At 35.8% G+C, this 12972-nt stretch overlaps 6 protein-coding genes across 6 annotated transcripts; 3 read left to right on the top strand and 3 right to left on the bottom strand.

Annotated features, from left to right (window-relative positions):
• Positions 1-116: 116 nt before the first annotated feature.
• Positions 117-869, top strand: B0P05DRAFT_7504 (DnaJ domain-containing protein). Its single transcript, XM_051583849.1, has 4 exons — positions 117-233; positions 292-561; positions 612-807; positions 861-869. Exons 1-3 carry the CDS (start codon positions 161-163, stop codon positions 728-730), a joined length of 462 nt encoding a protein of 153 aa, XP_051439776.1. The 5' UTR covers positions 117-160; the 3' UTR covers positions 731-807; positions 861-869.
• Positions 870-880: 11 nt separating this feature from the next.
• Positions 881-1931, bottom strand: B0P05DRAFT_7551 (cytidine deaminase). Its single transcript, XM_051583851.1, has 6 exons — positions 1647-1931; positions 1523-1603; positions 1435-1461; positions 1312-1355; positions 1168-1247; positions 881-1117 (listed from the first exon to the last, which is right to left on the bottom strand). The coding sequence occupies exons 1-6, from the start codon at positions 1705-1707 to the stop codon at positions 979-981; spliced, it is 432 nt and encodes a 143-aa protein (XP_051439775.1). The 5' UTR covers positions 1708-1931; the 3' UTR covers positions 881-978.
• A 354-nt stretch (positions 1932-2285) lies between these two features.
• Positions 2286-3581, top strand: B0P05DRAFT_7647 (uncharacterized protein). Its single transcript, XM_051583853.1, has one exon. It carries the CDS (start codon positions 2716-2718, stop codon positions 3367-3369), a length of 654 nt encoding a protein of 217 aa, XP_051439774.1. The 5' UTR covers positions 2286-2715; the 3' UTR covers positions 3370-3581.
• Positions 3582-4604: 1023 nt separating this feature from the next.
• Positions 4605-5285, bottom strand: B0P05DRAFT_582677 (uncharacterized protein; the record flags this gene model as incomplete). The annotated part of the gene is made up of 2 exons (XM_051582193.1): positions 4605-5127; positions 5224-5285. 2 exons carry the CDS (start codon positions 5283-5285, stop codon positions 4605-4607), a joined length of 585 nt encoding a protein of 194 aa, XP_051439773.1.
• Positions 5286-5619: 334 nt separating this feature from the next.
• Positions 5620-6423, bottom strand: B0P05DRAFT_567693 (uncharacterized protein; the record flags this gene model as incomplete). Its single annotated transcript, XM_051581152.1, has 1 exon — positions 5620-6423. One exon carries the CDS (start codon positions 6421-6423, stop codon positions 5620-5622), a length of 804 nt encoding a protein of 267 aa, XP_051439772.1.
• A 1655-nt stretch (positions 6424-8078) lies between these two features.
• Positions 8079-12153, top strand: B0P05DRAFT_567692 (P-loop containing nucleoside triphosphate hydrolase protein; the record flags this gene model as incomplete). Its single annotated transcript, XM_051581151.1, has 17 exons — positions 8079-8266; positions 8317-8636; positions 8686-8755; positions 8804-8855; positions 8898-9011; positions 9057-9307; positions 9356-9467; positions 9520-9681; positions 9727-9848; positions 9891-10107; positions 10152-10497; positions 10613-10914; positions 10971-11360; positions 11410-11487; positions 11539-11608; positions 11661-11952; positions 12003-12153. The coding sequence occupies 17 exons, from the start codon at positions 8079-8081 to the stop codon at positions 12151-12153; spliced, it is 3237 nt and encodes a 1078-aa protein (XP_051439771.1).
• Positions 12154-12972: the final 819 nt, after the last annotated feature.

Below are 12972 nucleotides of genomic sequence, written 5' to 3'. Positions count from 1 at the left end.
GCTCTATACAACAATTACCTACATAATGCATGAGTTTATTGAAAGAAGCCTTACCTGAAAAAAAATGCATGATGCACTTCACGTGATCAAGTCAATTTAAACATCTCAATTGCTTTTATCCTTCCCTTTTCTTTTTTCCAATTCGTATACACTTTAAATTATGTCTAACGTCCCAGATTATTATTTTATTCTTGATATTCCCACAACAGCAACACATGATGATATCCGTGAAGGTAGGCAACATACGTAGTTTGTTTATGCCAAGCATTTTAACTTTTTCTGGTATAAAAGCATATAAAAAGCAAGCACTTATCAACCATCCCGACCGACTACCTAGTGATGCTACAAGAGAGGAACACGAAGAAGCCACAAGAAAGTTTCAACTTGTTGCTGATGCTTATTATATACTAGGCGATCGCTCGAGACGTGAGGCGTATGACAAGTCAAGGACCAAAAATCATAACCGCTTCACACCATTTAGTTCTGCTACACCACATGCGTCAAGCAATCAAGCAAACCAGATGTTCGGTAACATTTTCGAAGAGCTATTAAAGCCAGAAGGTAAGACATGTATTCACTGAATCGACCGCATAATTTAATAAATAATGCAGTTGAACACCCTTCTCATGTTTGGAGGATATTCGGAGCTTGCTCAGGTGCTGTTCTGGGTTTCATTATCGGTAACTTACCAGGCGCTGCAGTGGTAAGTGATTGTCTTTCTTTGACGTGAAGAAAAGAACATTCAAAGAATTCTCTTATAGGGTGCTTTAGCAGGAAAAACATTGGGTCAAGTGAGAGATCATAAAGGTAATCAATGACTGATTGCAAAGAAAATATACCTTACATATGTGTTAAAATAGGTGTCTCGGTATATTCAGCATTTCAAAAGCTGAGCATGGATCAAAGAAGAGATATTTTAACTGGTTTATTGGCAAGATTTGTAACAGCAGGAGCATCAGGTATGATGAAGTAATCAAATTAAAAAAGGTATTTTTGACCTTGTTCCAAGCCAAATGAAAAAGGCAATAATTGACCCACTGTGAGTTCCTTGTATTCGCCGTTTGTATTCAATAAATATACAGGCATTTCTGCTGCACAGAATTCTGAAATAAACTGTCTGTATATTACATGAGTATCAAATGTTTTTTCGCGGGGAGGGGGTTTTACCTGCAAATACCACACGGAGAAATACATTCTGTCTGATCAGTCGACACAGCCAATGCACGAAATTTCTTATAACCTTCACTCTTTATACATATATATATACATATATATTAGCGCATGTATACACCCATTATAATCAATTCATACCACTGCCTTGACAAATGCAGTTCTTTCAGCACAGATAGCAGCACCTTTAGAAAAAGTAAGAATAAGGTCATATCACCCCGCTTGCAAACAAGTTGTTTATTGTAAAAAGAAAACAGAACTTACCGTATGACGCGTTTTCGACATTACAACCTATTTAATAAGTTTTGTCAAAAATTTTCCTCTTCTACTACGCGTCAACTGATTGTTTTACCTTTAAAAATCTTTCCATCCTCAGTCATAAGTGCAGCACCGACTCTAAATTTGGAATAAGGGGAATATGAGGTCTCTTTGGCTATAAAAGATAAGAATACAGCCCATTATTTTTTTATCCCTACCTTCTAATGCCAACTTGAAAAGGTTCTCTTGTTCGTCTTTACTGAGTACTGTAGTGGCCATAGTTATAATGATAAACTGTGTGAGAATAAAATAAAAAGCGCAAAAATAAAGCAGGACCAAAGATGCATTTTGTACTTTTCCAATTCAAGTGCCGTTTATTGTTATACAGATTATGGCATTGAGAACCTATCATTCCATGATCCTAATTCTTGCCTGTATATTTTGAGCAAATATCAAACAACTGTTTGAAATAAACACATATGAAATATCATGTATTTGCATGTAATGACTAGACTTTGTGTTAACTGTGCTTACCTATCACTTTTAATCCTGTGGTACACGAGTATCTTATCTTTCAAGCAAACTAGCACTTTCTTTAATTGTTAGGTAAGATAGATGCTATTTCTTGCCTTTATCCTTTTACAGATGCATTAGTTTAAAGAAGTGTCTTAACAGATATTTATGTTGGAATTTGAAAGCTATTCCAAGATAAGCTCATAAAGAAAGCAGCCACTTCTTACTCGCGGAGAAAGCATACAATCTTGTTAAACGAAACTGGAAAAAAAAACAATTTTCTTAGGGGCCATCGTTTTTTTTTTTAGATCCTCGACAGTTATATCCTCCTCCCCTTCCAAAAAAAAAAAAAAAAAAAAAAAAAAAAAAAAAAAACGGTAGCCCGAAGAATAGCTAATGAACATTTTATTTTTACTTTGGAAACTGACCCCATCTGTTCCAATAGCGAACAAAGTCATTTTTTTTACCTTGTAGGTTGAAACACAAATAGTACGCAGGAGGATTTTTTTTAAATGTTTGCTTCATCTTTAAAGCACCCCAATGCACTTGTCCAACATTCTGCAAATGCATAGGTGAAGGCTTGATGGATGTATTTTTTGGCAAGTTCACAGGGAGGAAAGTTAAAGGCATTGGCCTGATTTTACTTCCTTCTGCTTTATTCTTGCTTGTAGGGAGAGGGCACACACAAACTGGTCGGCCAAAGGCGTCGACTAATGCTTGGGAGCAATCGGGACTGTTGAACCAATACTCAACTCCTGCTGTTCAAGCTGTGTGATGAGGCACAAGCCCTTTTTTCATACCAAAACATTCGGGATCATTATCACGTTTCTTGACATCTACGGGATCAAGATCAATGCCTTTTGTAAGTGTCTTACGAAGTCGATCTACATTCACACCAAAACAATTTGTATAGGTATTTTCCAAACTGTCTACCGCACTCAACATAACAATTTTGACCGCTGGAAATTCACATTGTTCTCCAGAAGCGAGGAAAGCTGCAGATCTCACTCCACAATAGCCATCACCTTCAGGATCGAATGCTTGCACAACATCATCCAAAGGATTGCTTTCATGCAATCTGAAAGGAAGTGTAGCCATTGTCATTGTTCGTGCCCTTTTTCTTGGAATGAATGCTTCATACTGGTATTTCAAACTGAAGTCGTCATCTTTAACTTCTTCAGCTTGAAACTTTCTTTTTTTGGCTTTGTCCTAATCTTTTGGGTTTGTCAGTGCTTAGCGTTTCTATCAAAAATGTACGCAAGTTCTTTTTTTTTCATGTTCTTCGATTTCAATCACTTCTCTGACTTTTTGATCTTCTTTAATTTCAATCAATTCTTCGCCTTCTTCGCCTTCTTCAAAATTAAGTCGTTCTTTATGCAGCGAGAAATATTGTCTTCGAAAAGAAGTTTCAGTAGAATCTTTTTTTAAAGAAGAAAGGCGCGTGATTTTCTTCTTCTTCCTGGAGTTTTTATCTTGTAAGATGACTTCAGGTAAATGTTTGAATGTTCAGCTAGTTCTGAAAGAAACGCCTCACTATTCTCGAATTGTAGATCTTCTTCACTGTTTCTTAAAACGTCATTAATGCTATTGATTAAGTTTGACATCTTCTGGTATTTTCCTTCACAAAGCCGGAAAGTATGCTCAAGTGCAAAAACATATTTCATCCAAGGCTTTGGCTCGGAAATCAATGCATTTGGGTTACTTGTAGACGAAGAAGAGGAAATTGCCTGGTCAATGATCCACCAACGACGAGGAATCTTCTCCATTTCTAATGGTGTCGAACCAAGGTTCAAAAGATCGTGCTGGAAAAGCATATCATACACCGCTCTGTTTTTACAGGCGTAGTGCTGGTTCAGCTTCAATTCACTGCCCACTTGATTGAGTTCCCAGCGAAGAATGATTAGTGCTCTATGACTAATCTTGCCGAGCAAATGCTGCAATCTGGGCTCACGGCCCACTAACACATCCACTGTGTTTCTCTCTTGTTTTCAATTTCATCACAAAAAAAGCAAGCAAAAGAGGTTTGACTGCATTCATTCTTTGGTTTAATACGCCATGACCACTTTCTGCGCATTGAGTTGTAGTACATCCCATATGCTGAAGTCCTGAAACATAGTAGCCAGCCCATTTGTGCATAGTTACCTTCCATTGTTTTTCAAAATATTTTTTAAAATCAACTCTTTGATCTTCATTAGAAAATTTAGACTTGTCGAACAAAAAATCATCAGTCTGTTTTAAAATAGACATATGTTCAACATCAAACCAAAAATAAGCTGCTTAAATTTATCCCGAGCTTCGATATTCTTAAACACTGTGAGCTTGCATCGATCATCGAGGCTGTTTGATAAATGCAAACGACAAAGAATTTCACTATTTTTTTTCAAACACTATGTCCAATTGATTCGTCAAAGCCTGACATTTGTCAATGACAAAAACAGAATTTTTGAGAACTCCACTGAAGACATCATTCAAAGTCAGCAAGAACCATTTATACGTTGGCTCTTTCTCATCGCTAACCCATGCATAGACACTTGGAAAAGTTGCAAGTCTTATGACGCCTAAGTTGCTTACTCCATATGTACTGATGAGAGGCAGCTTTAGATTGTTGGTTCCATAGGTGGCATCGATGATTACAACTTCTGTGAACTGCTTCGTTCTCTTAATCATTGCTTTGTTGGTAAGTAGATGCCGTTCAAAAACTTAGCTGCATTAAATTGATAGGCAAGAACAAAGTTTTTGCTCTCCATTGCCTCAATCAATCTGATTGCTTCTATTTCAGAAGCTTTGGATATGGCTTCTGGTTTTTTGGCGAAATATTTGAGGTTGTTTACATCGTGGACAGTTACTTTGTTGTATTTATTTCCAATGCTAATTGACTTTTGGATGTCACGAGCTTTGGAGTTTTGATCAATTTCAATGCTGATAGCTCTAATCTCTTCAACTTCCAAGTTACTGTAACGACCTTTATGCGTATTCAGCAAATTGGCCTCATCCAAGGGATGGTTGTGAAAAGTTTCCTCTTCACTTCTGGCAGAACGAAATTTAAATCCTCCATTTTTGAGATTAGAGAGTCTCAGAAGGTAAGGGCATTCATTTCGGGCAGTGAAAGCAAGTTTTTTTCGCTCCAAATCACCCAATTTTAGACTATCCTTATATTTGCCTCCTTTAATGCACTTGAAATTCAACCTATTCTTGTCAGCTTTGTTGATGACAATAGTGAAGTTATTGTTAGTTGCGAATTGCTTGAGAATTGCTTTGAATGCCTGCTTGTCAACTTTTTACGGGATTCTAGTAAGAGGATTTACTACTTTATACAGTTTATTGTGACCTGTAGGATTATTCATGTTATGTTTGGTAGTAATAAAAATTAAGAAGCGAATTTTTTCTTCAGATAGCTATGGGGGATCTAAAAAAACGGCGAAAAAAATTATGCAAGAAAGCTTTTACACGCACTCAAGAACTATTGCATCGATGACATGCAAAATAAAGATAAAGCAAAAATTTATTGTATAGTAGAGCTGTAATGCAGAAGAAAAAAAGTGTTTTTTTTGAGAGTTTTGTGAGAGTTTTACAATTTTTTTTGTGGATTTGAGACAAGTGTTGAATGACTATAAGAATAAAGTGATATGCGTTACAGAGCTACCGTGAATAATTGAGAATATTTTTGCTTTTCAGGTATTAATAGTCATTGGGATCTTCATTGCCCTTGTAATCCTTATTTTCGTACTTGTACTCCTTGTTTTCATTCTTGTAGTCTTCATTGCCGTGGTAGTTTTCATTGCTCTTGTAGTCCTTATTTTCATACTTGTAGTCGCTGTTCTGGTTCTTGTTCTCTTCATTATTTTCATCTTTGTTTTGGTCCTTATAGTCCGTGTTTTCTTCCTTGTTTTCTTCCTTGTTTTCTTCCTTGTCTTCTTCCTTGTCTTCTTCCTTGTCTTCTTCCTTGTCTTCTTCCTTGTCTTCTTCCTTGTCTTCTTCCTTGTTCTTTTCCTTGTTCTTTTCCTTGTTCTTTTCCTTGTTCTCTTCATCTTCACAGTCTTCATCCTTCTTATCACCCTTCTTGTCATCACTCTCTTTGTTCTTGTAGTCCTTGTATTGACGATCCTTGTATTGGCCGTCCTTGCCACGATAGTCCTTTACTTGACGGTCCTTGTGATCATCATTCTTGTTTTCGTAGTCTTCATCCTTATGATCATCCTTGTATTCTTTGTTTTCGTAGTCTTCATCCTTATGATCATCCTTGTATTCTTTGCTTTCGTAGTCTTCATCATAGTACTTCTTGCTTTCATAGTCCTTGCATTGCTTATGACCGTCTTGATCATATTCGTTGCATTCTTTGTTTTCATAGTTGTACTTGTCATGGTCCCACTTTTCTTCCTTGGCTAACATAGAATTAGAGCGAGAAATTTCACCAGTAGGAGCAGCAGCCACAAAGACGGTGGAGAGAGCAGCAGTAGAGAGTAAAATGTTTGTAAACTTCATATTGATTCGATATGGAATGCAACTTGAGGATCAGCATCCTTTTATACTAAAATAATCTACTCAACTTTTCTCAAGGCTCTGGAATCGTTATGCGATTAAACAAGGTAAAAGCAAGTTCATAGCTGATGGTTTTGAAGCCAAAAAATATTGCTGCAAACAGGCCTGAATGTTTTTTTACCATATATGTATCTTTTAAAAAGTAATGAGAGTCAATTGAGATACTGTGTTCAAGCTCATGATAGTGCAATAACGTCAAATGGGCATATGCATAGATACAATAGATCTTTTGTTTATGCATTTGCCAAGCATCATAAGCTTCTTTTTTTTTCTGGGTGATTGTTTTGAATGTCGATCAAAAGTTGTAATGTACTAGATCAGTGATTGTCAGTTCAATTTCTATAATTCTTCTTTTGAAAAAGCCAAGAATACCTGCTTGAGTCTAGACAGTATTTTTAAATAGTCTAAAATACATCACAACTCTTGTTCTTGTACTATCGAATAAGATTTGCTATATTTTGGATGCATGAAGGTACTGATACATCTTTATATGAAAAACGACAATGAAGATCATTGCACAATGATAACAGTATTTGATGAAGGAAAAAGTGATATGAGTGTGAATCGCTTTTGTATAGAGATTATGTCTCAAACAACCCCTCTTTAAACAAAAACCAAAAATATCTAAAACCCTAGTCTACCTGCACCTTAATACAAAGGTCTGTTAATATGGAAGGGTGTTGTTTTTATCTGTCTTTATGCTATCGTTTAATACAACAAATGTTCATTTAAACACTACAAGAACATCACCAGCAGGAAATGTTCTTCCTGTTTCTCGGACACCAGCCCCAAGAGCCAATGAGAGCTTCTATTTCAATCAAGATTCTCTCCAAGTAATTGTATATTATGGCTTGAATTACCACAGCACAAGCACAAGCCTATCCTACAAAGAATGTTCAGTAGCGTCAGTCCATTTAACGGACAAGCGGCTTGTGTTTCTTGCTCAAACATCAGATATCAATTCTACTAATGGATTTGATACATGTGAACTAGAATTGTCAAACATTGTTTCCTTAAAGTTTACTCGAATACACTCAAAGAGGTCACGGCTCGACATAAGATCAATCCAAAGTGGCAATGATGTTCGAATTGATATTAATTTCAACTGCAAAAATGCTACCAATCGACGTAATTCTCTGCATGAATACATCAAAATGGCAACTTCAACTTTATCTACTTCACATCTGTTTGAAAGCCCATCAACAATTCAAGAGCCTGATAGCGCACTTGTTCAAGACATTCCTCCTCCATATTCAGAAGCAGTTAAAAGTGCAAACATCACATATGTCAATGCTCCCCCAGCATATTGTTAGTTTATTATTGATTAACTTGGCAACGACGAAACTTTAATGATTTCTTTCCCTTCTTGATTGAGACGCATCTAAAGAGCTGCTTGTTATTGTCTATCAAATCCATATTGTCTAAAAACTAAATAAAAAGAATAATTGTCTTTTGTTTATATATATATATATGTGTGTGTGTGTGCCACAATGAGCACATCAAACAAAGAAGGCCATTCTGCATTTTACACGCCTACTTGATTGGTGGGACTTGACGCGTTTCTTTTTATATCTTTTTTTTTTTGTTCAATAGTCTATATGTCTAAAAGAAGAATAAGAAACGATTCAGAAGAGGATGAGGAAAGCGATCTTCCTTTTATTCCTTCCTCTAGCAAGCGCATGAGATTAGATGATCAACCTGAAGAAAGTAGCAACGGCACACCAGTTATTATGGATCAAGATAAGTCAATAGAAGAGATCAAGCCTATGTTAGTAGGTGAAGACGGGTATGTATTTCATCAAAGAAAGATTCAGTATGCTAACTGAACACTTGTAGCTTTGTAGAAGGCTCCATTGTTAAGATAACATTGAGAAACTTTGTTACATATGATTATTGTGAAATATTTCCTGGCCCTCAAATGAATATGATCATTGGTCCTAATGGTACTGGTAAATCCACCATTGTCTGTGCTATTGCATTAGGCTTAGGTGGTTCTCCTTCTCTTTTGGGAAGAGCAAGAAACATCAACGAGTTTGTCAAGACAGGTGCAGACGAAGCTGTTGTTACAATTGAACTTAAAAAAGTCAATGTCAGAAATGTTGTTATTCAACGTTCTTTTAGAAAGTCTAATAATGCGACTAGCTGGAGAATTAATGGTACATATACATACCCTGTCTTCATGATTAATTAATGCCTCAAGTTTAGACAAGACTTCTACTCAAAAAGATGTTATGGCTATCATTCATGGCTTCAATATTCAAGTCGATAATTTATGGTAGGCTTTTCTCCTAAACCATATCTTATAACTATATGTCTACTATAGTCAATTCTTGCCTCAAGATCGTGTTGCTGAATTTGCAGAGGCATGTACTCTAGTCTGTTGATTTTTCTTAAAAAAATCTTATATTCTCTTGTAGTTATCTCCTGCTCAACTTTTAGAAAGAACTCAAATTGCAGCTGGAAAGAGTGATTTGCATGAAATGCAAAAGAATTTGGTCGAATTAAGACTTGAAGAAAAGTCATTGATAAAGGTAGTAATGGCCACATACTATGCATGCTAACTCTTTTCTTTATAGCAACATCAATCTGATCTCAGTCATTTAAAAGCTCTCAATAGTCGAAACGAACAATTGGAAAGAGACGTTATTCGAATGCAATCAAGAAAAAAGATTGAAGATGGCATCAAGCTCTTAGAAGCTCAAATTCCTCTTGTCAAATATACTGATGCTAATCAAAGAGCTGAAAGAACTAAAGCGGCATATCAAAACGAAAGAGAAAAAGTTAAGAAAGCAAAAGAAGAAGTTGCTCCTGTAGAAAATCTTTACAAGTAAATATCATACATGTAACGACTTTAGATTGAACACTTTTATGTTAGGGAAACCGAAATTGAAAAAGTGAATAGTACCAGGAAAAAGAATGATGCCGAGAAGGACTACAAACAGGCATTTAACAAAGTAAGAAGCACTCTGCAAAGTGTTGAAGCTGCCGTAAGTATTTTTAATAGCTATACAAGGTTCCAACCTAACTTTGGTTGAATAGCGAGAAAACATTACTGTTGCTCGAAAGGAGATTGACTTACACAAGAAAAAGTTGCCTGAAAGAGAGAAGCAAATCAATGAATGCATTAAAAAAATTGAATATATGGAAAAAGAATTGGAAACCCCACCTTCAGGGGATACCTCTGAGCTTGAAGAAGGCATTGTGAGTTTTATTTCATTTCAAAAACTGTTTCTAACAAACCAACAGAGAGAAATTAATAATGAATCAAACAAGCTGCATTTACAGTCATCGGATATCCAGCAGCAAGTGCGAGAAAAGAACCAGATTAAATACAATCTTAGAGGAGATTTAGAAAGCAAGATAAAAGAGTAAGTAAAGCAAAGTCGGAGTTAAGCTTATTTATTTAATAGGAAGCAACAGCTTGAAAACATAACCAAAGTCCGTCTCACCAAACTAAAACATGAATTTCCCGATACAATTGCAGCTTATGAATGGTTAAGACAAAATAAGGACCAGTTTGCTGGAAGAGTTTACGAACCCTTAGTACTTCACTTAAACTTGAAAGACGATAGATATGCTGATTTGGTTGAGAGTGCTTTAGGTGGTCCCAGAAATTCTTATTTTAGGGTAAAATGACAAACTATAATTGCATTATCCTCATGTTATTTTAGACCTTTATTTGTGAAAAGCAAGAAGATTATGTCAAATTTGCAGCATATGCTTTTGAAAAAATGAAATGGAGTGTCAGTATTAATTGGCCAGGCGAAATTCCAGACAATGCCATCAAAACACGTTTAACACCTGCTGAACTCAAGGAAAGATACAAAATGGATTATTTTGTCAGTGATTTAATTCAATGTCCTGACCCAATTTTTCGTCTTCTTTGTAATGAGGTCTATATCAATATGATCCCTGTTGCTCTTGAATGCTCAAGGGAATTGGATATTGTGAACAGTAACATTTTCAGAAAGTTTGCTATTGGCCAAACCTTTTACAATGTGAAGACTAGTATTTATGGTAAAAAAGTAAACAAACCACCACTACCTCTGTTCGTCCTGCTACGTACTTGGGCAATTCAGGTAAAGAACACAATCAAAATGTTGTCATGCTAACGATATTTTTTGTATTGCAGTGGATGTTGAAGCTCGAACACAACTGACTGAGCAAATCAGAACAATTCAGGGCAATATGCAACAAACTGATGTAGAAATTAAAGAACTACATGTTGAGCATGATCGCATTAAACAATTACTTGAAGAACTCAAACATAAGAAAGAGGACTTACAAGCTCGTAAAAGAGATATTCAAATCCAACTTCAAAGATACGAAAAGTTTAAGCATAGACTTCAAATGACCAGATCCGAATTAGAAGAATTAAAAAGAAACCTGAAGAAGACAAGAGGAAAATTCGGGAACTTGAAGAATCCATTCAAGGTCTGTTGGAAAACGAAGAAAGGGTTCTTGATCGATATCAACAAGCACTTGCTGAGTGCATCAAACTCTATGAAAAACGAAACATTGCTCATATTGAATCTGCTTTCTATGACGCCAAACATACCGCTGCTCGAAACTACCGTAAGGAGCACGCAAGTGTATTAGAAGGTGCAGAGAGAAACTTGTCAGCTGCAAAGAAAGATTACATGATAGCTGAAAAAGAGACACGGAGAGCTATGGAAGCATGTAAAGAAGCTGGTCACGAACTACCCGAGGAGTTGGATGAAGCTTTCAAGGAAATTGTCACCAAATGGAAAGAAGAAGGTGGATTGGACATTACCTCTGAAGACCTTGAATCTAAAATTGCAGAAGAAAAAGGTAAAGCTGAAGGCATTCGTTTTGCCAATCCACATGCCATGAAGCACTACGAAGAAAGAAAAAGAGAAGTAAGTTACTTAAAAGTTGACTGTATATTATATTGACCTTGTTGAATAGATTGCAGGACTGGAAGCTAAAATGGAGCAAAACAAGCAGAAGCTTGAAACTTTCAGAAACAAGATTTCTACCATCAAGGTGAGAGCCTACAACAACAATTGCTCTGTGTCTTAACATGCTTCATTATAGGATCAATGGGCTCCTCATATCAAAGAATTGGTAGAACGAATCAATGTCAAATTTCAAGCTGCGTTTAGACGTAATAACTAATTACATAGAGTCCAAATGCTGACTAGTTTCTTTCTATTTAGGTATTCATTGTGAAGGTCAAATCAGCGTTGACGAGTCTCCTGATTTTGACAGATGGGGTATTAATATCTATGTAAAGTTTAGAGATAACGAGAAGCTCCAACTTTTAACTGGTCAACGTCAATCAGGTGGTGAAAGATCTGTCACCACTATTCTTTACTTGATGTCTTTGCAAGATCTTGCCAAATCTCCTTTCCGTGTGGTTGATGAAATCAATCAAGGTATGGATCCTAGAAATGAACGTATGATCCACGAACAGATTGTCAAGGGCGCTAGCAGACCTGGCACTTCGCAGTAAGTTTCTAACCTGAGCATTTTAGCGATTTGTGCTTACGCATTATCAGGTACTTTTTGATTACACCAAAATTACTACCTGATTTGTATTATAATGAGCGTGTCCGTGTCTTGTGTATCTATAACAGCGAGTGGTTACCTGAAAAGATCAAGCCTTTATCAGAATACCTGAATCACGCTCGTCAGACAAAAGTAGCTTAAAAAGAACTAGACATAAACCAAATGTAAATAAAATATTTCTATTTTTTGAGTAACCTTAGACAACAAGTACCAAACTATATGAATCCTTTTTTTTTTTGTTTTTCTCTTATTGAAGCAATTGCAACGCCTAAACTTGGGAAGCCAGGGAAAAAATAGAATCAGATAGGACAAATGTAATACATTTTGACAATAGAAGAGTAAGAAAGATCCTCTCGCATTTTGATTATCGCAGGGGGGTAGCATTTTAGATCAGATAATGCATAGGCACTTGGACCTCTTTTTCTTTCTTTTTTTCTACTCAATGGCTATGGTACACCAATTAAAAATACATACAGTAACTAGTTCTAATCAGATTTTTTTATTGAATCATAATTGAACCGATAATAAATCGACATCTTTCTCTGTTTTAGCATGTTACATTGCCACAGAATTAGTTTCTTAGATTTCTATAAACTATTGATGTCCCGCTTAATGTATTAGTGACCAAAGAAATCTTTTATTTATATTGATTTAAAGCAGTAAAATTTCAATTTCTGCAATTACAGATCTACATCGATTAGTTGATGTGTTTAAAAGAAAAAGCACATCTACTTTGTAAAAAGACATTTTCATGGAACATAACACACAAACATAAATATGGTAAACTCTTTTCTTTTAGAGTTTTAAGTTTTTTTTTTTTTTTACAAACATCCGTTTATAGCGAGATGACACTAGTACGACATACATGTATGATCTGATAAATCGGCTATAAAATCGACAACAAATAAAACTGATTGCGACTGAATGTAATCTCTATTCTTCTAGCTCAAGTGGAAATAG

Source organism: Gilbertella persicaria (genome assembly GCF_025201335.1).
Source record: "Gilbertella persicaria strain CBS 190.32 chromosome Unknown B0P05scaffold_1, whole genome shotgun sequence".
Classification (NCBI taxonomy): Eukaryota; Fungi; Mucoromycota; class Mucoromycetes; order Mucorales; family Choanephoraceae; genus Gilbertella; species Gilbertella persicaria.
Note: the sequence above shows the minus strand (reverse complement) of the source record. Positions and strands in the feature narration are given on the sequence as shown.

Bases quoted from the DNA above. Each gene is read 5' to 3' on its own strand.
- B0P05DRAFT_7504 (XM_051583849.1), top strand. From the start codon at position 161: ATGTCTAACGTCCCAGATTATTATTTTATTCTTGATATTCCCACAACA. The intron at 234-291 runs GTAGGCAACATA...CTGGTATAAAAG, and splicing joins ACATGATGATATCCGTGAAG to CATATAAAAAGCAAGCACTT. The intron at 562-611 runs GTAAGACATGTA...TAAATAATGCAG, and splicing joins AGAGCTATTAAAGCCAGAAG to TTGAACACCCTTCTCATGTT.
- B0P05DRAFT_7551 (XM_051583851.1), bottom strand. From the start codon at position 1,707: ATGGCCACTACAGTACTCAGTAAAGACGAACAAGAGAACCTTTTCAAG. The intron at 1,604-1,646 runs GTAGGGATAAAA...TATCTTTTATAG, and splicing joins TTTCAAGTTGGCATTAGAAG to CCAAAGAGACCTCATATTCC. The intron at 1,118-1,167 runs GTAAAACCCCCT...TGTAATATACAG, and splicing joins TCTCCGTGTGGTATTTGCAG to ACAGTTTATTTCAGAATTCT.
- B0P05DRAFT_7647 (XM_051583853.1), top strand. From the start codon at position 2,716: ATGAGGCACAAGCCCTTTTTTCATACCAAAACATTCGGGATCATTATC.